General features: G+C 56.5%; 8 protein-coding genes across 8 annotated transcripts; 6 read left to right on the top strand and 2 right to left on the bottom strand.

Moving 5' to 3' along the window:
* Positions 1-269: 269 nt before the first annotated feature.
* B0T15DRAFT_296348 (YAF9-like protein) lies at positions 270-1,649 on the bottom strand. Its single transcript, XM_062863769.1, has 2 exons — positions 1,179-1,649; positions 270-1,101 (listed from the first exon to the last, which is right to left on the bottom strand). Exons 1-2 carry the CDS (start codon positions 1,411-1,413, stop codon positions 530-532), a joined length of 807 nt encoding a protein of 268 aa, XP_062717987.1. The 5' UTR covers positions 1,414-1,649; the 3' UTR covers positions 270-529.
* A 237-nt stretch (positions 1,650-1,886) lies between these two features.
* B0T15DRAFT_422108 (uncharacterized protein) lies at positions 1,887-2,846 on the top strand (the record flags this gene model as incomplete). Its single annotated transcript, XM_062865564.1, has 2 exons — positions 1,887-1,990; positions 2,057-2,846. The coding sequence occupies 2 exons, from the start codon at positions 1,887-1,889 to the stop codon at positions 2,832-2,834; spliced, it is 882 nt and encodes a 293-aa protein (XP_062717986.1). The 3' UTR covers positions 2,835-2,846.
* A 1-nt stretch (position 2,847) lies between these two features.
* B0T15DRAFT_542252 (SYF2 splicing factor-domain-containing protein) lies at positions 2,848-4,048 on the bottom strand. The gene has a single exon (XM_062869916.1). The coding sequence runs from the start codon at positions 3,939-3,941 to the stop codon at positions 2,985-2,987; it is 957 nt and encodes a 318-aa protein (XP_062717985.1). The 5' UTR covers positions 3,942-4,048; the 3' UTR covers positions 2,848-2,984.
* Positions 4,049-4,168: 120 nt separating this feature from the next.
* B0T15DRAFT_561905 (armadillo-type protein) lies at positions 4,169-7,723 on the top strand (the record flags this gene model as incomplete). The annotated part of the gene is made up of 2 exons (XM_062870561.1): positions 4,169-4,392; positions 4,466-7,723. The coding sequence occupies exons 1-2, from the start codon at positions 4,345-4,347 to the stop codon at positions 7,721-7,723; spliced, it is 3,306 nt and encodes a 1,101-aa protein (XP_062717984.1). The 5' UTR covers positions 4,169-4,344.
* Positions 7,724-9,411: 1,688 nt separating this feature from the next.
* On the top strand, positions 9,412-11,388 carry B0T15DRAFT_487418 (amino-acid permease inda1; the record flags this gene model as incomplete). The annotated part of the gene is made up of 6 exons (XM_062866435.1): positions 9,412-9,553; positions 9,637-9,707; positions 9,767-9,894; positions 9,960-10,141; positions 10,207-11,063; positions 11,146-11,388. The coding sequence occupies 6 exons, from the start codon at positions 9,412-9,414 to the stop codon at positions 11,386-11,388; spliced, it is 1,623 nt and encodes a 540-aa protein (XP_062717983.1).
* Positions 11,389-12,360: 972 nt separating this feature from the next.
* Positions 12,361-15,748, top strand: B0T15DRAFT_496676 (uncharacterized protein; the record flags this gene model as incomplete). The annotated part of the gene is made up of 3 exons (XM_062867195.1): positions 12,361-13,189; positions 13,243-13,340; positions 13,403-15,748. The coding sequence occupies 3 exons, from the start codon at positions 12,361-12,363 to the stop codon at positions 15,746-15,748; spliced, it is 3,273 nt and encodes a 1,090-aa protein (XP_062717982.1).
* Positions 15,749-19,289: 3,541 nt separating this feature from the next.
* Positions 19,290-20,709, top strand: B0T15DRAFT_542245 (uncharacterized protein). The gene is made up of 2 exons (XM_062869915.1): positions 19,290-20,234; positions 20,309-20,709. The coding sequence occupies exons 1-2, from the start codon at positions 19,498-19,500 to the stop codon at positions 20,613-20,615; spliced, it is 1,044 nt and encodes a 347-aa protein (XP_062717981.1). The 5' UTR covers positions 19,290-19,497; the 3' UTR covers positions 20,616-20,709.
* An 807-nt stretch (positions 20,710-21,516) lies between these two features.
* B0T15DRAFT_496673 (uncharacterized protein) lies at positions 21,517-22,326 on the top strand (the record flags this gene model as incomplete). The annotated part of the gene is made up of 1 exon (XM_062867194.1): positions 21,517-22,326. One exon carries the CDS (start codon positions 21,517-21,519, stop codon positions 22,324-22,326), a length of 810 nt encoding a protein of 269 aa, XP_062717980.1.
* Positions 22,327-23,208: the final 882 nt, after the last annotated feature.

Here is a 23,208-nt window from a genome sequence, read left to right as displayed (position 1 = left end):
CAGAAAATAGACTGCAGACTTGGACAGACACATCGTCATCTTTGCACCTCCGTGTTGGAATGATCTGACGCTACTACATCTGGGGCATATGGTAGGGTATGTACCTGATCCATGATGTCTAACGCCAGGGCGTCGATGTTGTACTTAGGGGTTCACAGGTTGTATTGATTGCTTGAGGGGTCTGAGACTCTGGGGGCCTTGGTTCCTTATATACCTGGAAAGCCTATTTCCCAGTCTTCTACCCCTGTTCTTGCTGTACCGGTACTTCCAGTAGCTGCCTAGCTTGCGGTCTCTGCCCCTGATTTCAGCAGTCGAGGCTTCACGACGCTCTTTTGCGCCGATAAGCCTAAACCCCCTCCCGAGCCCAACCATGCCTCCAGCCCTAACTCCTCGAACACCTGCCTTGCCCGTTGATTAGTATCGCCATAGGTAGCTCTGTAGTTTTGCCGCCGCATATGGTATGTAATGGACGAAAATCCGACACGCCAAACAGAACACAGCCCCTCTTTCCAGACACTCACCCGCACCCCTACCCGTTCGCCGCCTCAGCCTTGAGCTCCTTCAACCTCTGCTCCTTCTTCTGTACCTCGTCCTTCGTCTTCTGCGTAAGCTCCTCCACCTTCACCAGCGCCTCCTTCAACTTCTTGATCTCCAGCTGCTCCGTCTCCCGACTGAAGGGCTGCCCGGGCCGGTTGGTCAGGGGAATCATTGCGCTCCGATCTAGTACGCCACCCTCTGACCGAGCCACTTGCTTCCCCTGCTCCTTGTCCTTCCCCTTCCCCCCCTTTAACCCCGATCTTGAGGAGGCGGCAGACGTCGACGAAGGCGGCATCGCGCCCGACGTGAGGATCTCGTAGAAGGGCTCGTATGGCTCATTGAAGATCTGCTCCTCGTACGCCCACGAGATCACTTGGCCCCCGTTCAGCCGCATGCTTTCCTTTTCTTCCTCGGTGCGCCCGTATGGGTGCAGTCGTAGGTGGTGATAGAGCGTCTGGGGCTTCTCGGCGGACTCGGGCACGTAGTACAGTTTGATGGCGATCTCGAACTCGCCCCACCCGGTTTCGTGGATCTGGAAGGGCTTGCCCTTCTCGCCTTCGATCACTGCATATTTTGCGATGCGGTTAGACACTGCCCAGACAACCTGGGGAAGGGGGTGGGGTTGAAGAAGGGCAACGGACTTCGGACATGGTTGGGGATGGATTCGTGCAGCTTGAATTGCACGCGGCGCAGCCAGTAGGTGATGTCGACATCGTCGATGCCCTTGACGAAGACGGTCCAGGAATGGGTGTGGTCGTCGGGGATGCCGGGGGGTTTCGGGTTCGTCTTTTCGTCGAAGGGGCGCGCCGTGGTGCCGTAGACGAAGGGCCGGAATATCTGCACGCCTTTCACGCGCTTCCCTGTTGGAGGCGCCATGTGAAGATCTCTTGGATTGATAAGGCAAGGTAAGGTAAGGCGATAAGAAGTTCAAATGTCCTCAGCGGGCAGGCCGCAAATAAACTCGGATATTCGGTCAAACGCCTTCCGTCGGGTCAGCCTTGGATGTGGGGCACGTTTCTCGCTTCCAGACCCCGGCAACCCCTGCACTGCCGACCCCTGGAGCTTGAAGAATGACATGATCCCATCAGAACTCTGGGCCGGAGCTCAGTGAAGCCCCGAGCCTTCCTGTAGGAATAACCAATTCTCTCCACGCTGCTGTAAACTCATGAGAAATCAGTATTGCGCTCATAAGGCCCTTTAGCAGCTTCAATAACCTCAATTAATGGTCGTGGCGAGACATTGCCAACTTTGATGACCTGAGTGTTTGGGCCAAGGACTCAAGGTTGCTTCTGGAGAGCTCACATGTCCCGCTGAGGTCATAAGCTTAGCGCAGTCCACACAACCACACAATGTCGGCGACAAAACGAATCGTCGTCTTCGGAGGCAATGGTTTCCTAGGTTCACGGATATGCCGAGCGGCCGTAGCCCGGAACTGGGACGTTACATCAGTGAGGTACGACCGGCATTCTCCTCTCATTCACAATCTCGTCATATCCATGGAAACTGATCTGGTGAACAGCCGTTCCGGCAAACCCCACTGGGACTCCATAGCCTCATCCTCGTCCCCTCCCCCTTGGTCGCACAAAGTCTCCTGGGAGCGCGGAGACATCTTCCAGCCAGCACAATGGACCTCGCTGCTCCGCAACACCGACTACGTCGTGCACAGCCTCGGCATCCTCCTCGAGGCCGACTACAAGGGCGTGATCTCGGGCCGCGAGTCCCCCATTTCCGGCCTCGCCAAGGCCTTCAGGGCGCCGTCATCATCCTCACCCAACCCGCTGGAGCGCGTGCGCGAGGGCGCCAAGGAGCCCGGCGTCGAGCCGCCGAGTTCGCCCGCTCAGCTGACCTACGAGATGATGAACCGCGACAGCGCCATCCTGCTGGCTAAAGTGGCTGCGCACGAGGGGGTAGAGGCGTTCGGGTATATCTCGGCCGCTGGGGGCGCGCCCGTGCTGCCAGCGAGGTATATTACCACAAAGAGAGAGGCTGAGGCGGTGGTGGCAAGGGAGTTTCCGGAGATGAGGGGGGTTTTCTTCCGCGCGCCGTTTATGTATGACCCGTCGAGGAAGATTACGATTCCAATGGCTGCGATGACAATGGCTGGGTCGACCTTCAACCGCCTGACCGGGGGGGTGCTAAGCGGGTTCCTTGGCGCTGCTGGGTCCAAGCCGCTCAAGGCCGATGCGGTGGCGGATGCGGTGGTCGAAGCGCTCGCTGATGAGAAGGTGAAAGGGCCGGTGGAGGTGCTGCAATTGGAGGAGTTGGCGGGCAGGGCATGGCGGAAGACGATGCTTTGAGGGGGGAATACCATGTATCAATCAATGTATCATCACTGGTGGTCACCTCCATGTATAGCTGTAGACTGTACAATATCCGGATCCCTGGCCCAAACTCCGTTCGCTGACCATGATAAACGATAACCAAATAACGCATGAACCGTCGCCCGCTCAAACCATGGTTCCCCGCTCGAAGCTCTCCCGGATCTCGGCGGTATACTTGTTGTAGAACCGCGCCAGCTTCTGGTTGAACTGCTTGTTCTTCTCGTTGATGTACGTGACGTCGCCTCCGTCATCGCTGTTCTTGGCCATCCGCTCCCTCCTCTTCTTGAGCGACGCCTCCTCGGCCTTGCGCAGGTCCGACACCAGCCGATCCACCGCCGCCTTGTCCGGCTTGTGCTGCGCAAAGGCCGTCGAGTCGGCGGTGCTGAAGAAGGTCCCGTCCTTGTCGACAGCAATCATTTCGCCGTCCTCCGTCTCGACGATATCGAGCGTGCCCGCCGCCGCGGCCTTCTCGATGGCGGCCATCTTCTCGCGCGTGTAGCGCTCCAGGTCGGGCGCGCCTAGGTTGCGCAGCTGGCGCTTGTAGGCCTTCTCGCTCTCGCGCGCGTAGTCCTTGAAGGCGGTGTCGTCGCGGTGCGCCTCCTTCTTGCGCATCCGCTTGTCCCACCGCTCCGTCTCCTCCACCGTCCAGTCCCACGCCCGCTTGCGCTCAAAGTCCTCGCCCGCCTCCTCGATGTCGGCCTTGAGCAGCTTGTGCGAGGCGATCGCGTGTTTGCGGTTGAGGGCATTGAGCTGGCTCGGATCAGCTGCTAGCCGTTGGGACTCTTTGGTCGCTTCCTTGAGGTTCTGGTCCGAAGAGGCCTTGGCGCGGGCCTGAAGTGCGCGGAAGCGGGCGAGACGTTCCTGGGCCGCGTTGGCGGTTGAGGAGGAGGCTGCTGGAGTAGAGTTTGCGGAGTTTGGAGACGAAGATGACGATGATGGTCCGGATGTGGCTGGCGGTGATGCATCCTTGGCGGTTGTTGTCTGTTCGGCCGCTGGCTCTTCAGGCTCTTCCTCAGCTTGGCGGTTTGGTGCAGCTTGCACCTCCTCAGTGCGCGCAGTCTTTCTCCTTTTCGCGGGCGGCATTCTGTTGTGTTGGTGGGTGCAGGGACCGCGAAATGCGAACTGTAGATGGTGGGTTTTGGAGAATGTTTGTGCAGGTTTGGTTGGACTTGCGAGTTGGCAAGGCGACGATGTCGGGTGAGTGCGTTAGATACGGCAATGACGTTACAGGATGAAGTAATTTACGACCGTATATTCTTTACGTTACATTACATAGGTACCTACCTACCTTAGGTACGGACTGTACCTTACCCGAGTCCGTTCACAACAGGACTTCATCATCTGAAGAGCGCTCTCCTAACAGAGGAGACTTCACCTCAAAATTAGATTTCTCAAGAGAGCGGATCAAAGTCCTACTCATCTACCGTACTACCTTAGATGACTGTTTCAGATTCTATTTCATAATGTGACTTTTGTCGCTGGGACCATGGCCACCGTTGCTCCCTCCGCTGAGCGGACTCAGTTCTTCCAGCAGGTGCGTCACCGTTTCTCATCGCGGTAACAAATAACAACGCAATTCAGTGTCTGAGTTGCTAACCTCGCAACAGTTGAAACGGGTTTGTGTCCCTCTCACCGAACTCGCCCTTCGGCCCCAAGGCAAAGATGTCGGCACGAGGGACGTTCTCAGGCTGCTCGAAGAGCTCATCGACCTCTGGACTGTTCAAGCCAACAAGGATTCCAGCATTCTAGACGATCGACTGGCCGACTATGTCTTCTTCCCGCTGTCTCTACTCCTCCGGAATAGGGAGCGGTATGCTATTCGGGTCACTGAAGCCATCGTCCGATTGTTCCGGGGGCTCATCCAGTACGGCTGGAAAGCGAAGGTTTCGCCGCAGCTTTTCCAGCAGCTGCTGATCTTCCTCTCACTCGTCATCGGCGGTGTCCCCGGCCAGCAACAACAAGACACGCCCGAAGAGACCATCATCGAGGCCTTCCAGACGCTAGCCGCTCTGTTTGCCATTGCAGAACCCTCCCACCTTGCAGCCCCGGCAGAGTCAGCACCCGAAGGTGGAACGCCACCACCAGTTAGCCAGAGTGTTTCGGTCATGCTCGATGCCATTACCGAGGGGGTAGCCTCTCAGGTCCAGCTCGAGGCCGCACGATGTCTCCGGACGGTTTTCGTCAGCATCAGGGACAGCTCTATACTCTCCCGGTTTCTGCCCGGCACTGTGTCAGCATTAGCAACGGTTCTGTCTCCGCCGCAGGCGAACCGGACCCAGAAAAGAGTTCTGCTTCAATGCTTGGAGGTTCTCAATCTAGTCCTTGTCAGCGTGTTGGCCGACATCAAGGTCAGGGGACTCCTCAAGCAGTTAGAAAGCTCCAAGGAAACGGCGGGCCAGACGGGCAACGGGCAGGAAGGTATCGGTCCTAGAAACGAACTCACTCCGGCGTGGTTGAAGGCGACTGCCGCACAGATCAAGATTCTCCTGTCTCAGGTACTTAAGCTGCGCGCGCATGAGTCCGAAGATATCCAATCCGCCCTGCACAGGCTTTGTATCAGCCTTCTGGATGAGTGTCATTCGTCCCTAGCCGACTGTCGGTCCATTCTGGTCGAGAGTGCGATGATGCTGGAAGACGAGGACGCCATGAAGCCCCGTCTTGAGACCAGGCTTCAGGACCTTGCCGGTGTGTATCCTGAGCTTGGGGACAGCATGAAGGCAGGGCTATACAACTGGGTTATCGGGCTCCCTCGAGTCATGCAGTCCAGCGATGAGCGGGCCAGGCAACTGGCCATCAGGAGCATTCTCAGGGGCAGCAAGCTGGCCGCAGCTCTACAAATGGACTCATCCACGTTAGACGACGCTCTCGCGGATTCTCTTAGAGACAGTGTCATTGCCCTCGTCAAGGGCTCAAAGCAGTCCAAAGTCGTGGATGATACCGGGCCAGACATCACATCCAGTACCCAGTTAGTGAGGTCTGGGACGGACACCTCGACATACCACCCGGTCCTGCTCGATTTAGAGAGTCAGAAAGCGACGAGGAAAGAGATCAGCGCCTTGCTATCCAGCATTGGTTCGGCGGTCCGGCAGGTGAAGCTAGCAACCTCAATGCTCGGCCATGTCCGGGACTCTGAAGGCGTAGACCAAATCGTTTCTTTCTGGCTGGCATTCGAGCTCCTAAAGGCGACATATGCACAGTCCTCGGATCTAGAGGACCTCCTAGACTTGTCCTCGCTCGGGGAATCCAGATATCAGGAAGAGGCATTTCGAGAGCTCTACGACTTCTCGGTGTCAGTACTGTCGGCCCACTCGGACTCCGTCGAGGTCGACTGGCGCCTCGAGGCCCTCGCGCTCGAAATGACGGCTTTTGCTGCGTCTCGCTTGAAGCTCGATTTCCGGCCGGAGCTCATTGACGTGCTTTATCCCGTCACGACGTTCCTTGGCTCGCAGGTACCTCGGATGCGGAGACACGCCATCACAACACTAAACGTTATTGCCGCTTCTTGCGGTTACGAGAGCGTGTCCGACCTCATCGTCGACAACGCCGATTATATGGTCAACTCAATATCCCTGCGACTGAATACCTTCGACATCTTCCCGGCGTCGACGAAAGTTCTCACCATGCTGATCCGACTCACCGGCCCCCGGTTGATCCCTTTCTTGGACGATGTCGTCGCGGCGATCTTTGCGGCGCTCGACAACTACCATGGCTATCCCGCGTTCGTCGAGAGCTTATTCTCAGTGCTTTCAGAAGTAGTTGCGCAGGGCGTCAAGTCAGACATGCTCCTCCTCGAGGACGCCAGTTCCAAGACTATTGACCACAGAAAGAAGCGACCCGAGAGCCCCGGTATTGCAGGCATCCTAAAGACCCTGGACAAACGCCTCGAACGAGCTGCGCATTCAGACGAAGATCACAACGGCCTCCCGCCCGAGACGCACCCCAAGCAACCATGGGGTCCCGAAAAGTCTCAAGCCGCATCCCTCCTCGACAAACTCGCCGGCCCCACCCCAGACTCAGATACCGACCCAGAAGCAGACCCCGCTTCAGAGGAGCAAGCCCCAGACGACAGGGACAAAGCGCTCGAAGAAAGGAAGCAGACGCCAACCTACGCGCTCCTCACCCGCGTCCTCTCGCTAACCCAGCATTACCTCACCTCGCCCACGCCAACCCTCCGCAAGTCCTTACTCGATCTCGTCTCCACCGTCAGCCCGGCTCTTGCCCCGGACGAGAACGCCTTCCTGCCGTTGGTGCACACTGTCTGGCCGGTCGTGCTGGCGCGGCTGCACGATCCGGAGCCGTACGTCTCCATCGCGGCATGTAGAGCGTTGGCCGGGTTGTGTAAGGGCGCGGGGGATTTCTTGGGGAGTAGGTTCAAGAGCGAGTGGTGGGGTGGGCCGGGATCGTTGGGGAGGTGGGTGAGGAAGGTGAGGGAGGATGCGTTGACAAAGGGAGGGAGGAAGAAAGTCTATGTCCCGGGGCCGTCGTCGTCGAAAGACGAGCTACTCATTCCGGTGCGGGATGGGGCCGGTGAGGGCGTGTCGGAGACGAGGGTCATTACTTCGTCATCGTCAGGGGGTGCGGCGCTGGGGAGGTTTGCCCAGGCGTCGCAGGTGTGGGAGGCCGCGCTGGACCTGTTGACGGCTATTGTGTCATACGTGAGGGTGGAAGACGAGATGTTTGATGATATCCTAGGCCTGGTGGTGGACGTGCTGCCGCAGCACGGCGGTTTGAGGGAGGCGCTGGAGACGGTCAATGCGGACGCCGTCTGGTTGGCTATGTATGAGCGGGGGATGGTTCAGAGGGGGAGGGAGGCTCCGGTTGTGGAGGGCTTCGATTTCGTGTTTGCGAGCTTGGTAGTGAGGTGACGGGATGGTGGCCTAACTAAGGTACCGTATCTACCGCAAGGTTGAGGTACTAGTAGGTAAGGCCGCTCAACTGGCTTGATCGGAACGAAGCCGGTCTACATAACGCCGGAGTCTAAAGAGAATTACAATCCGCTCTTGTCTGAGAAGCTGAGTCCATCTCGACTCGGCCAGCGAGCACAGCACTTGCTGACACTGCAATGAGTAGTACTCCGCCTTCAGGTGGAATGGTCGACACTGTCGTCTCGCAACACCTATCGTGAAGTATTTGACCCCCTGATGCACCGTTACCTGACTATCGACAATGGCGTAAATGGCATTCAGCCCCAAAGTAGGTGCGCTAGGCAAGAAAATGTTTAGCGTCATGGTTAAAATAGCGAACAGTTCCCCCAACCGGAGAGTCTGGCCCATCTCGGCAGAAGCTTGTTTGCACCATTCACTAAGGTACGTTTAATCCTCCCACCAGATACTCTAATAAATCCTAATCAGTGGCACGAATTTCGTGATAAGGTTGAGTTCGTATGTACGTAGCACTCCGTATGCTCTCAGTATCGCGGGCGGAAACGGAGAGCCGGAATAGTAAGGTTGGTAGCGAAAGGCTTCTTGCTCTTCCTACCCTTTTACCTACCTCACCTACCTACACAGCACTGAGTTCTACACACTGGCAGCCGAAAGGGGAGAGGGATGTCAAGAAGCCGTCTCGCCGTCTTCTGAGAGTATGTACGGCTGATGCGCGTTGCCGCAAACTTTATCGGGGACGCATGGTCCACGGTCCACGGCATGTGAGCGAAGGGGCTGCCGCTCGCGCACCTTCCTCATCCGTACCTTCTTATCGGCAACCTGACGGGCGACCGACGAGCGTTTCGAGGAAAGTGCCCGAGGACGATATCGAAGGATTCCCGGCCTCAAATAGTATGGGGCCGGATTGACAGGCTAAACCTATCATTCCAGCATCGGTTAACCCAACCACTACCGTGCAGCCAAAAGGGCCGTGTCGCGTACAGCCTTGCTCCTCGCATCTCTTGCGATCTAGGCCCCATGGAACCATCAACCGGCAGCGTGGTGGCCAATCAGCAGTCGCCCGGATATCAGGAATCGAACTTTAGACTTAACCAACATAAGGTTGGCGTGGCGGCAGGTCCGATGTGGAAAAAAGCGTCACTTACTCTGGAGTGGGATGGACGGAGGGCATTCCCTCTCCAACAAACGCAAACGCACGACAAACGCGGCCATGAGGGAGTAGCACAGGGAGATCTGCATGGGGTGTCACGTACCACGACGGAAGGCAGGCGGGAGAAGGTAACCTTGAGGGCCGTGTTGGGATCGTACCGCATCCGCCGAGGCATGCAGCTCTGGCCCTCTGCAGCTTCCCCGGGGCGATTGGACAAGGCAGTCTGAGGTTTTGGGGTCAGGATCACACAAACGACGATGTCACGGAGGACGGGGCCCAACAAATGCTGGACAGGCTACCTCGGGTTGATTTGCCAAGTGCCAATCTGGTCCTATCTGGCACCAAATACTAATAATCCCACAACGTTCCCATGTTCCCTTATCGCGATCTCTTCTAGCTTTGCCCGCCCTATATCTTGCCCCGTTCCCCAGCACTCGCCAGTCCCATTCTGCGTTGATCGCGACAGGGAACTTCCAAATCGCCGCCTTGTCTTGTCCCACACACGTTAGAAGCGGCGCAGATGGATGAGAAATCGATAGCCAAAGACGCCATCGAGGGCGACAATGGCTCCGGTTCCCGGGTTCGCGATGAGGAGGTTGGCATGAGCGGCGGCACGTTGAAAAGAGATCTTCGCAACCGCCACATGCAGATGATCGCCATCGGTAAGTTTGACCCCGTTGTTGACCTCGCGGAGTTCTAGTGGCAGATAAACGGAGAACAACACTGACCAGACTCGATACACCAGGCGGTGCCATAGGAGCCGGTCTGTTCGTCGGTTCTGGCGGCGCACTATCCAAGGGCGGGCCGGCACCTTTGGTAGGTCTTGAAACACTGAAAAGAAACAGCGAACTTTGCTCATGGCCGACCCGGTCCAGGTTATCTGCTACACCATCGTCGGTGTCATGCTGTTGTTCACCTGCCAGGCCCTCGCCGAGCTCGCCGTGCTGTACCCTGTGAATGGCGCTTTCTACAGCTATGTCGTCCGTTTCGTCGATCCCTCATGGCAAGTTCCCTCAGGCACCCTCTCTGTCCGATTCCTCTCTTAGATTCTAACAACAACCGCTTCAGGGGCTTTGCCGTGGGCTGGGACTACGCGCTCTCCTGGCTGACCATTCTGCCGTTCGAGCTCATCGCGGCGTCCATCACCATCGAGTACTGGCGGGACGACATTAGCATGGGCGTCTGGGTCACCGTCTTTCTAGTTGTCTTGTGCATCATCCAGGTCTTTGGCGTTCGCGGTTATGGTGAAGGTGAGTAGCAGCAGATCATTAGCAAGCCGGATGCCGTCGTGGTTCTTTTTGCTGACAAGCTGCAGTGGAGTTCGTCCTCAGCATGATCAAGATCGCAGCGTGCCTGGGCTTCATCATCCTCGGCATCGTCATCAACTGCGGCGGCGTGGGCGATCAAGGATACATCGGCGCCAAGTACTGGCACGAACCCGGCGCCTTCAAGAACGGATTCAACGGCTTTGCCGGCGTCTTCGTCGTCGCCGCCTTTGCATTCGGCGGCACCGAGCTGGTTGGCCTCGCCGCTGCCGAGTCTGAGAACCCCCTCAAGGCAATTCCGACGGCATCAAAGCAGGTCTTCTGGCGTATCGCCTTCTTCTACATCATCAACCTCTTTATCGTCGGCCTGATTTTCCCTTCTGACGACGACCGGCTGCTGAACTCGTCGGGCGCCAACACCAAGGCCTCGCCCTTCGTTCTCGCCATCCAGGACGCCGGCATCCAGGTGCTTCCGTCAATCTTCAACGCTGTCATCACCGTTGCCGTTATCAGCGTCGCTAACTCCTGCACTTTCGGCTCGACCCGTACCATGCAGGCCCTTGCCGAGCAAGGCATGGCGCCCCGGTTCTTGGCTAAGATCGACAAGCATGGCCGTCCGATCTGGTGTATCGTGGTCCAGCTGCTGTTCGGCCTGCTGGCGTACATCGGACTTGCTTCGGACGGCACGACCGTCTTCAACTGGCTTCTCGCTATCTCGGGTCTCTCCTACTTCTTCGTCTGGGGATCCGTCTGCCTGACACACATCCGCTTCCGCTACGTCTGGAAGGCGCAGGGATACACGCTGGACCAGATCCCGTACAAGCCAGGCTTTGGTGTCTGGGGCAGTTGGATCGGCCTCATTCTCAACATACTCTGCCTCATTGCCACCTTCTACAGCTCCCTCTATGTAAGTTGCTCCGCTCGCAGGTCCCCTTACACATTTACAGATCAAGCCCGATAATCCGCATCGTGCTGACTTTGCCTCGTAGCCGGACACCGAATCGTCCCCCGACGCCGAAGTCTTCTTCCAGTCGTACCTGGCCGCGCCCATTGTCCTCGCCCTGTACATCGGCTGGAAGCTTTATACTCGGGACTGGAGGCTATGGATCCCGGCCCACGAGATCGACCTCACGACCAATGCTCGGATGCGTATCCCAGGGGAGGACGATGACAAGATTGTGGAGAGGACATGGGCGAACCTGCCAAAACGGATCTTCCACTCGCTGTTCTAGAACGAGGCGGTTCGGATAAGTGATGATGGTAGAGGGGATGGTATGCGCGTAGCAGCTCGAGAGATCCGCTAGGCGCAACCTTAATATTCGCTACTAGCGAGCTTCGAGCCGAGACGTCGAATTTAGATAATTTTCGAAACAAATCCCAGGTCAAATCCGTCGTGATTACACTCCCAGACTGGAGCTGTGACAGTACTTTCATTTCGAGTGTGTTCTGTTCTGTGACAAGACGACGTTCGCCCAACTACCTAAGTACCCGGGCACCTACCCGATACCTTCCCGGTTGTTCATGTATCTGATAGGTAAGGTAAGGTACCTATGCAGTTGAAATGGCAGAGGCATCTTTGGTGCCTGAAAGCCGATGTTACATGCTAACCTGGAAGGCAAGTATCCCTTCGGCGTAGCTTCTCCGATCTGACCCCACAGTTGGCCAGCTGTCGAGGAAGCTCAGGGCTTGCCAAGCCAGAATGCCACCTGGTCCCACCTGAACAACGCAGGGTGTCGATGACCCGGGCATTGTCTGAGACAGCAGGTACAGTACGGATTACCATACCTGGCATGGGCCATTCAACATCAACAAACCTCAGCCCTTTGGCCGGGAGCTGCCCATCTTCATTCCAAGATTGAATCGTGCCCCTTTTCCCTGCTCGGCTGGCGAGAAGTACGGCCATGCACCGTGTCCCATAGATGGTTTCCGCACGACAACACCCCTTTCGGTGACACGTACCTCGCCCGTCGCTCCCAACACCCGGCATCGCTCCCCGTCCCCGACTCCCATCGCACCCGCACCGCCGCTTCTTCGTCTTGCTCTCTCCGCGTCCCGATTCCGCACCCGCTCCTCTCGATTCAGAGGTATCCCGACACCGAGAAAAATAGCAACAGGCCTCGCCCATGGCTTCGTACGGCCAAGCCGCGCCCGCAGCGGTGCCTCGGCCGGCAAACTACGGGCCGGCCTACGCCACGCCCGCCCCGATGGCCGCTCCCGGTGCGCCCGCCGGCACCTTCTCTCCCGGAACCAAGATTCAGGTGGGCGGCCACCGTGTCGTCATCCAGAAGTACCTTTCGGAGGGCGGGTTCGCACACGTGTACCTGGTCAAACTTCCGTCGCCGGTCAATGGGACGGACCAGGCGGTCTTGAAGCGGGTGGCCGTCCCGGACAAGGAGTCGCTGCGGGGGATGCGCACCGAGGTCGAGACCATGAAGCGGCTGAAGGGCCACCGCGCCATCGTCACCTACATCGACTCGCACGCCTCGGAACTGCGCGGCGGCGGCTACGAGGTGTTCCTGCTGATGGAGTACTGCAACGGCGGCGGGCTCATTGACTTCATGAACACGCGCCTGCAGCACCGCCTGACCGAGCCCGAAATTCTCGGCATCTTCGCCGACGTCGCCGAGGGCGTGGCGTGCATGCACTACCTGCGCCCGCCCTTGCTGCACCGCGACCTGAAAGTCGAGAATGTGCTGATCACCGTCGTCGGGTCCACCAGGAAGTTCAAGCTCTGCGACTTTGGCTCGGCCGCGCCGCCACGCCCCGCACCCACAACCGCCGCCGAATGCCGTCTGATGGACGAGGACGTGCAGAAGCATACCACGATGCAATACAGGAGCCCCGAGATGGTCGACGTGTACCGGAAACAGCCCATCGATGAGAAGTCCGACATCTGGGCGCTTGGTGTCTTGCTGTACAAGCTGTGCTACTACACGACCCCGTTCGAGGAACAGGGCCAGTTGGCCATTCTCAATGCCAGCTACAGGTTCCCCAGCTACCCCGTCTTTTCCGACAGGCTAAAGGGGCTCATTGGTAAGCCACTGGGACGGGCTCTCCCCGGTCACTGAGCGCTGATAGTCGTCTAGCATGGATGCTGCGCGAGAGTCCGCAGGCTAGGCCCAACATCTATCAGGTGCTGCGGGAGACTTGCGCCATGCAAGGCAGGGAGCCTCCTGTGAAAGACGTAAGTGAACCGACTTCAACAACACGGCGCTGTCTGCGGCACACGTGCTTATTCTCGCCTAGATCTACTCCGGAACCTCGCGGGCAGATCCTCCACGACGTGATCAGGCCCCGCCAGACTCATATCCTAAGTCGCCGCCGACCGTTGGAGCTGTCTTCTCCCGGCAAGCGACCCAGCAGCAGCCGGTGATTCCTGAGATCGAGCGCATGCGGCGAGGAAGGGTGCCTGCGTCCCAGCCTGCCCCTCCGTCGAAGCTCAGTCCATCTCCTGGCAAAGTAACGAATGGTGACCCCTTTGCTGCTCTCGACGCGAGACCCACGCTTCCGAGCGCAGATGAGCTGTCATCCAGGTTTCCCACCCTTGACCAATTCTCGCTGCTTCATGACAAGGGCCAGAAGTTCGACTTCGACAGCGGCCTCCCCGCCTCCACGCAGCAGCCGAAGGACCTGTCCCAAAGAGTTGCTGAGCGGTTAGCGGACGAGGCATTCCAAGTGAAGCCGTCTCCCAGTCCTGTGCCTACTACACAGCCCAGCCAGAGGCAGTCCATGGACTTCAGCAGAGCGAATGCGTTCAGAACCACGCCTTCAGGCACAGCCGTCGTGTCTCCCCCTCCCTCGTCCGCTCCCGCGCCGCCCAAACAACCCGAGATGAGTCGCGCGTCTGCCATCATCTCGAGCACGCCTGAGCTCCAGGCGATCTCGTCGCAGGCTTCGCAATCGCCTCCAAAGCCGGTTATGGTCTCAACCGGGACAATGACCTCCCCGACGCTAGACCCATCATCTCAGCCTCCTCCGATTCATCGCTTCCCATCTCACGAGCGCCACCGAGCGGCCAGCGTTCCCAGGTCGCCTGCAACAGGGCAAAGTCCGCCGCTGCTTAGCGAAGGAGCGGCTGGGTCTCGGGCCGGCGTCCGGACGGCCTCGTACCAAGGCGTCCCTCAATCCCAACACACGCGTTATCCTTCGTCTTCAAGACCATCCTTGGAAGGTGGACGGCCGAGCATGGAGCAGGTGGATTCGACGGGGTCGAGACAGCGACTCGCTACAAGGCCGAGGCCGATCAGCACACATCTGGAATCTAATCTCGACTTCCTGCGAGAGCAGGAACTGAGATCGAAGTCTCCAGCCTTGCCGTCTCCAAGACATTCCATGGAAAAGAGTCTCCCGCCCAGTCCAGATGAGGACAAGAACATTGAATGCAACGTCGAGTTCCTCCGGTCGATGGAGGATTCGGATCCGAAGAAGAAGGACAGGGCCTCAAAACACCTCAAACGAGGCAGTCTCTCGTCTCTTGGCGCTGGCACCAAGAGCATCCTGGCCGGCAAATTCGGCGACGCATTCAAACGATTTGAAGGAAACTCGAGCGGCCCCCCTCCGGCACGCACACCATCACCTCTCAAGGACCTCGAACGGCACGAGCTGACACCCATCGCCGGTTCCGAAGCAATCGACGGCCGCAGCGACGATGGCCAGGCGGAAGACTGGGAGACCATGACGCCCGAGATGCGCCGCGAGCAAGAGGCTCGTATGCTTGCGCAGGAAGAAGCCCGTGTGGCGGCTGCGCAAGCCGAGTACCGGCAGCGTGTGGAGCAGCGGGGTGGTCCTCCAGTGCCGCCCAAGAGCATCGGCGGCGTATCGCGCGTTGCGTCGATCCAAAACAAAGTCCAAAGCCTGATCGATGAGAGCAATCGCACCTCGACGACCGTCACCCGCACGGCGCAGGGGTACGGGCATTACTCGGACGCCGCACACACGGCGATTGCGGGGACTAAGCCAGGGGGCACGGATGGAAAGCCCGCGGTGCCGCGGAAACCTCTTGGTGCGAGCGCGCAACAGATCACAGGTGGGCAGCAGCAGCAGCAGCAGCGCCCGCCCACGTCAGGAAACTCGTCGTCCTCGATCGAACCATCCGCTACAGGCCGAACTGCCGTTTCTACTTCGACTGTGACAGTGGCAGGAGGAGGAGGAGGAGGAGGAGGACGGCCTATGGCGCCGCCCAAACCGATGCACCTCAACAACAAGACCCCGCAGCCCATCACCAGCAACACCAACAACATCGGTGCTGCAGGGGGCGGCCCCGTACGGGCGCCCTCCCCGACGAAGCAAGTCCCTCTCGTCAATACTAGCAGGGGCGGCATGATCTCGTCGCCCAAGCTACGCGGCGGGGGCGGACCTGGATCATCGTCCGTCCTTAGCAGCAGTGGTGGTGCTACCGAGGCTCTGCTGGCGGTAGACTTGCCCGGCGGCGGGGGCTCGGCACTCCTGGACATGACGGCCGCAGAGAAGGATGATTATATCCGCGACTTCCAGAAGCGATTCCCTAGTCTGGGCGCTATCGAGATGGTCGAGAGGGACTTGGCTGCTGAGGAGGCGGCGGGCGGTGTGGGAGGCGTGCGGACGGGGAGGTGAGCATCTGCATGATGGCCTAAATCATTTCGGGGTTGCCCTGGCCCGGGTTGAATAGAATGGGTAGTGGCTCACAACTAGTACTAGCTAGTGGGTTTCCATAATGTGGTGATGCCGAGAGATCCATGCGGTGCAGAAGGAGGGTGGGAAGGGGGCAGAGAAAGGGTCGTGGTAGCTTATGGGGACTAGAAGATGGATGGGGGTTCTGGTATCGATCGGGTAACTAACTGCATGTGATGTGATTGTTGAGGTGCATTGTTATAACACACCATAGACGGGCCGAGCCTGGCAAACTTAGAGATCCCTATCTGATTATATGATGGCGTTGGACAGTACGTAATATGGTTCCATGAATTGACAACCATGTTATTCTATCTTTGGGATTTAGTTACTACCTACTATCTCCTGCCGGCGGTCTCATGTGGGCCTAGAGGTTCGGAATAGAAGACAGCGCAGAGATCTGAAATCAAGCTCATGGATCGGGAGCGCGGCTGGAACACCAACGCTGGATTCCACGCTATATGAAATGTGTTGCATAGTAGCAGAGAGCTAGATCCCTTTTCTGTTTCTTAAAGCTTTGAATATAGAACTTCATCCCTGCTCTGGTAGGGTTTCCAACATCTTTCCCCCGGGTCTTGCTTCTGGTAAACCCTGGGTATGACCCGATGCAGGAGGCCGGGGCCTGGTTCAGACCCGATGCAGGAGGCCGGGGCCTGGTTCAAAGTCAAGCATCCCAACGGTTGAACCCAAGATTGCTAAAGCCTAAAGTCACTAGGTACTCATGCGTCCAACCCCGCTGTCACGGAGATTCAATGGAGGTACCAGGTTACTTATCGTGCTCAGAGAGGTAGGTGACCGTTAGGTCGTCCGCCCTGTTCGAGCAATCAAACAACGTCTGAGGTTGGCTGGCAGGTTATGTCATCACGACATTGAGCGGAAGGGCCGAAGGCCGGCATGCCGAACCGCCGAAAGAGGCGCAAGTACTCGTAAATCCGTAGTAGTAACGGGTGCCCAGGACAATGCCGAATGAATGCCGCGTCGGCTATGAGGACGGCACGTGGGCGGCTGGCGTGCGGCGTCCAGTGCTTGCTGCATGCCAAACCCCGAGTGGCGGCTCGTATGTACAGTAGTAGTTCTGCGTTTCAGCTCAAGCAGACGCCCTAAAGTCCGACGTAATCAAGGCGACGGTCAACTGATGCTCCTTTTTGCGTTGCCGAGGTTTAACCTTAAAGGTCACGGTTGTGCAACCCGAAGGGAGGAGAGCTACTGGCAGTGAGCCTGAAACAACCTAGAAATGAACAACCCATTTGGACAGAACTAGGTACGTACTACCTAAGTGGCCGCGGACCAAATCATCAAAGGCGCACTCCTGTTTGCTATGTCCGAAAACAACGCAACCCGTTTTGCAGTGGCTTTCCCGATCAAAGTCCAACGTCGGCAATTTTAGGGCCGAGTTTATGTAGGTATGCACGTACATATGGTCCACGGAGGCAGCAATGAAGCATTTGGATGTAGCAAAGTACTTGTAGCGTACATACTGGTATCTGCCTTATATTGTACTAACTACTAGGGTAGTACTGCGAACAAAGAACACTCGAGCTCGAGAGCGTAGCCACCATGGAGACCATTTGTATACCAAATGACCGGGTCATCCGCAGACAGCTGTCGAGAACACATATATACAGATCTGTACAACTAACTTGGTTATATTGGCACTGAAGTCCAGGGTACTTGTACCTAGCCTAAGTCGGACTGATGGTACTATGGTAGTACTATACATCAATACCTTATTATGGTATGTACGGAGTAACTATCACATTGTTATTGCAATTTGCCGCCCTGTCATCCGGTCCCCATCCAGTACCTAAAAAATAGTTCAGGATTTCTTTTGAGAGTGTTCGGAGGTAAAAGGGTGTTATTCCTATAACTAGTCATTGGTTTAAATCCTAACCAGCTTCTACCTCCATGCAGCCCAAACATTTCGCCGTTGCTTCGGCTCACGCCCGTACTGCCTGACCACCTGAGTAGCTGTGTCTCTTGCTGCGCCCTTGATTTCGACCCGGGCAGATAGAAGGCGGTTGCCTTGTTGCCAAGAGAAAACAAGGCAACCAAACTCACATATTTGAGTGCTGTCACGTGAAATGTCGAGCACTTCAGAACTTCGCTGCGCTGCCCAATTTGGAAAGCTGAGCCCTCTTGCTAATAATGGGAGCACCGCAGGCCAAACATCGTTGACACATCAGCCGCCAGTCTCGCGACGCTATTCCATATCAGGTCTCTACATGGCACAGACTGACGTTCTGCATCTCCTGCATTATGCAGAGCGGGATTCTGTAGTGTGCCGATTACTGTTGCGCTCCGTCTGCCTCACGATGCTGAAACGGGCCATACGGCTCCGCGAGTGGCAAACCACCTACTTACTACATTCTTAGCGCGATGTCGAGACGTGGGAGGCCCGCGGTGGCATCGCACATGTTGGCACCATGCTCTAATACGTCAGCCGACACGGCTGGCCCTACTGTGGAATCCGTGCATAAAGCCGCTCTCACCACGCTGGCTGTCCAGGAGGAAAGCCATCTCTCTGGATGTTCCATTCTGCCCATCGAGCTTTGATAAATCCTGGGAACCTCCCGACAAAGGAGCTACTCCTGGACTCCCGATACTTTTCTCTTCACATCTCCGCCAAGGCAACGATCCTGTTGCTGGGCACATAAGCATTATCTCCTCATCGGCGTTGGCTTGCAAGACGGCACATCATATTACAACTCGAAGCCAGGCAGCACGCCCTCCTAGACTGGAGATAGACACTACCAAACCGAGCATCATGCCGTCTCCCAGCCAGGTCAGTAACCTCCTGCGATACCAGTGAAGACATCATAAGGGTTGAGCTTCCTCTAATAGCTGAGGTACGTGTAGGGCATGGCTCTCGGGGCCACCTTCAATCCAGGGTCCAAGCCCAAGGCCAAGCACACCAAGTCGCCCGCCATTGCAAGATGGCTGAATGAAACGCCGGAGGAAGAGCCCTTCCACTTGGTCTGGAAAGCCGCCGCCACCCCTGCTCCCTCTTCCGCTGCTCGGACGTCGTCGATGTCGCAGTCCATCGGTCAGACTGTCGATAGCAAGTGCGGGGATACCTCAGGGGGCTCCCCCTAAGATTGGACCAGCACTCACAGCTACCTTGGTGGGGATACGACCCAACAAAGCTCACACCTGTTTCTCCTTTCTCCTCTGTGAATGACTGGTGATGCTTCTAAGGGATGGCCTCTTGTATGTCACGGGTTCATAGAGCGCGCTTCAGTCACATACATAGGCATTCAACATGGAGATGACTTCGACAGTTGTCCTCAGACCGGTTAGCCCTACCTTCAAAAACCACACTCTTAAACTCCCAGTTCAGAGGCATATGATCCGTAAGCAGAGTGGCAACCCATCATTCATCGACAACATAGGTAAGGTACCTACCAGGTAATCATTGCACCTTTACCCCACCACGGCAATGTTACCCGCAGTTGTGTAACCCACCAGTACTTTACCTTACCATACTATTTGATAGGCTCCCGTTGCATTTTGCATCACAACAAACAACCCACTACCTTAAGGTACCTATCCGTACTCTCTACTCCAATTGTTTACCTACTTGACTGCTTTGAAGCCCCGAATCTTCTCTACGCAGCCGAACATCTACCTTCAATCAGCTCACTTCAACCTGTTTGAAGTTTTGAATTCGTTCTGCTCGGTCTCCGCTTCGCACCATGTCGCCCACCGCCCCGTCGCCCCAACCCTACCTGGTAAAAGTCCACACCTACCTATCCTCGGCGTCCTCCAGAAAGACCAGCCCAATGCAAACCTACGAACACCTCCCCAACTTTCCAGCGGCAGCATCGGAAAACGCCCTGGTATTCATAGGCGGCCTAGGCGACGGCCCGCACACGATCCCCTACGTCCGCACGCTCGCCGAGCGCCTCTTCTCTTCCTCTTCCCCTTCCCCTTCCCCTTCCTCCTCCTCCTCCTCCGCAGCAGCCGTCGCAGGCCCTTATTACGCGGTGTTCGAGGCGCGCCTGACCAGCGCCTTCACGGCGTTCGGCTACGGCTCCCTGGCGCAGGACGCGCGCGAGATCGGCGATTTGGTGCGGTACCTGCGCAGGGACCTGGGCATGCGGAAGGTGGTGCTCATGGGCCACAGCACGGGGTGTCAGGACTGCTTGGAGTATGGGACTAAGTTCGTGTTTGAATCTTCTTCTGCTTCTGATGATGATGATGACGCCGAGGTTGTTCGGGTGGATGGCTTTGTGCTGCAGGGCCCGGTGTCGGATCGCGAGGCGATTGCGATGGGGGAGGATGCGGCGGAGGTGGCGGCTGCCTTGAGGGTTGCGGAAGAGATGGTGAAGGAGGGTAAGGCCGGGGAGGTCATGCCCCAGAACGCGATGCCTAAGGGGTGGAAGGGGAGTCTGGTGACGGCGTATCGATGGCTATCGTTGGCTGGGGTCGGGTAAGTGCTCCTCTTCCATGCAGAAGAGGAGATTTTTGAGAGGGGAAATGGAGATTCGCTGATGGTGCGGGCAGCGGCGACGATGATTACTTCTCCTCGGACCTGTCTGACGAGAAGCTTACCAGCATTTGGGGCAAGCTGGAGCAGCCTGTGTTGATACTGCCGTCGGAGAAGGATGAATGGGTGCCTCCGCAGATTGACGTCGTCGGGCTTGTCAACAGGTGGAAGCGCTTCTGCAAGCCTGGCGTCGCCAGCGAGTGCAGTGGGCTCATTCCTGGTGCGAATCACCGGGTGGAAAACGCCGACGGGCAGCACTGGCTCGCAGAGCGGGTGGCCCGATTCCTCATTACCATCGACAGTCAGCGGATCGAGGAATTGTAGAATGCAGATACCCTAGCATATACCAATCATATGGAAGAGAATATACAATCCCCATTGATTTGAGAACAAGACAACATCGGCCTTATCTTCTTCACTACGTTTCCCTTGTCCATGACCGATGTAAGAATATGCGGGAATTGACGCCGGACGAGACGATTCGGTGGTAACGACGTTGCGTGTTTGCGGTGAGCTTTGGGGACAGTGTTAGTGCGTAATGATTGCGAGTGTAGAATGATTGTCGGTGTCGAAGTAGGCTTGGAGTTGTGGTACGTAGGCGAGAACTGAATGGAGGGTCGAGCTGACTTGATGGTAGCCTGTAGCTGCGCAGTCCCGTCGTCCAATGTTTTGGCGCGTGAAGGGACCGGACCTACCTTACCCTTGACGATGAACTCTCTCAAGTCACATGCCTAAGGTACTCCTGGTCTGATTTGTTTGATACGTCGGGGGACGTCTGACGGTCTGACGTCAAAGCTTCGAGTCTGTAAAAGTCATATGCCTACGTACCTACCTACTTATACGCGTCCCAAGTCCGTTGACGCGCCAAAACATTGGACGACAGGACTGCGCAGCTACAGGCTACCCTCACCCACCTACCTACCTAGGTACCTTACCTAACGCGCCACAAACATTGGACGACAGGAGTGCGAAGTGGCGGCGATTGCATTGGCGAATGGAAAAGAAGCAGTACTGATTCTGCAGGACTACTAGTAATCCCGCCTGCGTAAGGGATATATAATTCACTGGCCCCTCCCAGCCCAGGCTTCGTGCACGTTGTTCCTTCACCTCAATTGAAATCCAGTCTTCTTCAGATAAGCTCTCCGATATAAGCTGTCAGACCCTTCGTCTTTAATCAGAATCCCCGCCTCCCCCCCGACTGGAGCCCGAGCATATGTTGCTTATCATGGCGAGCCTCGCAAGATATCGTCGAACCGCCCACTCCTCCTCCGACGTCAGCGATGCCGGAGAGTTTCTGGTCTCCAACGTCGAGTTCCGTGTCTCGGCACCACCAGCTCGGCCCCTGCCCATGTCAACTCTTACGGTACATTCAGACTGCACGCCCATCCGGGACGTCCTCGGACGAAGCTTAGAGGATGGCGTGGCCACCATCTTCGCCAAACATGGCATCAGACCAATAGAACCTCCTGAGCTTGTCTTCCGCGCGGTGTACGACTATACCAACTTTGACGATGATCGCGAAGAGGTCGGAGATCCTACAGTTTTTACTGTAGCCCCTTGGGACCAGACGTCTCCCACCATCTGGGAGAACGCGGTCAAGCAGGCAAAACGGTTTGTCGATGCGCAGACTTGCGCGCACTCGCGGCTACAACACCTCAATGTCGCAGTCGAAATTGTTGCCGAAGAGCTTGTCCAAATGACGTATACAGACCTTCCGGACTGGACCCCGTCGCTCAGAGCAGACTGGGAGTGCCATATCGAACGCAAGGTATACGAGATCTTGCAGGCGCACTCGGCAACTGCAAGCAAGGTCACCCATCTCACCCTTTACACGTACGGATTATCCAGAAATTATTCAAACAACCCCCTTACGGTTTTTATCACCGTGAACTACGAATCCGAGGAGGCCAGATGGCCCATGGTCCTTCGCGAGATACAAGAGTATCTCAGCACATTCCCCCACAATCTCCGCGTGCACATGGAACATGGAGTTTTCATGTCATACAGCGAGTTCTGGGAATTGGCCTTTAAGTAGTTAGTTAGATATTCACCGAATGACACCTACCTGGAGCCTAGCTAGTACTAGTACCGTGTGGCTAAGGTATCTTATGTCCCTTTACATTGAAAACGCGCCCCCGGTCTCTGCCTCCCAGGTCTCTTTCTCACCTTCCCTGGATGGTTCATCAGCAACTGTGAAGCAAGCGAGGTGGTTTACCGTGCCCACTGCCCACCACCATCAATGTTGTTTGATTTTCTGATACTATACCGTACCATGTGCAGCTGCTTCAACGGCTGGACTGCTGCTTGATTTGAGGGCATCCAATGTGAATATGCGACTACCTTAGATTCGTGGTGCCGGGTGCAGATACCGTGACGCAGTTGGTATTATGTCCAGCCAACTGAGCCCGAAGTAAAAAAATAAATCGTGCTGCGTAACAATAGGTACACACACAAAGGGGTACCAGCAAGCGAAATATAGCGTACACAGTACGGCCCCGAAAAAGGGGGCTAGGTGAGGTTCGTACGGAAGCCGACACCTGAGTTTGCTCAGAAACCTAAAAGCAGTATATATGCTCACCCTAACCGTGCACATTTCACCTTGCCTATATAACGTTACTGCTTACATGCTAAAACTCCGTTATAGCCATTACCGCCGCATCAGCCGTACCAATTCTTTGCAAAATCTTAATAGTAATATATAGTACCACTCCGCTTTCTAATTGAGCTGAAAACTCTGTCGGTCATACTAAGTGTTCTACATTGTAATACAATAGAACAACATTGTATAAGCTACAATAAGCACCATGGCTGCGAGTGTAACGTGGGTTATACAGGTGCCTTAGGTTAGGCTCGAACCCACGACCTTCTTCTGTTCTATTTTACAGAGCTTCTTTGTCATGAACCAACCATATATGAC

The sequence above is a fragment of the Chaetomium strumarium genome, assembly GCF_033439665.1.
Source record: "Chaetomium strumarium strain CBS 333.67 chromosome Unknown B0T15scaffold_7, whole genome shotgun sequence".
Classification (NCBI taxonomy): Eukaryota; Fungi; Ascomycota; class Sordariomycetes; order Sordariales; family Chaetomiaceae; genus Chaetomium; species Chaetomium strumarium.
The sequence above is the reverse complement of the archived record's forward strand: the minus strand, read 5'-3'. Positions and strand labels throughout refer to the sequence as shown.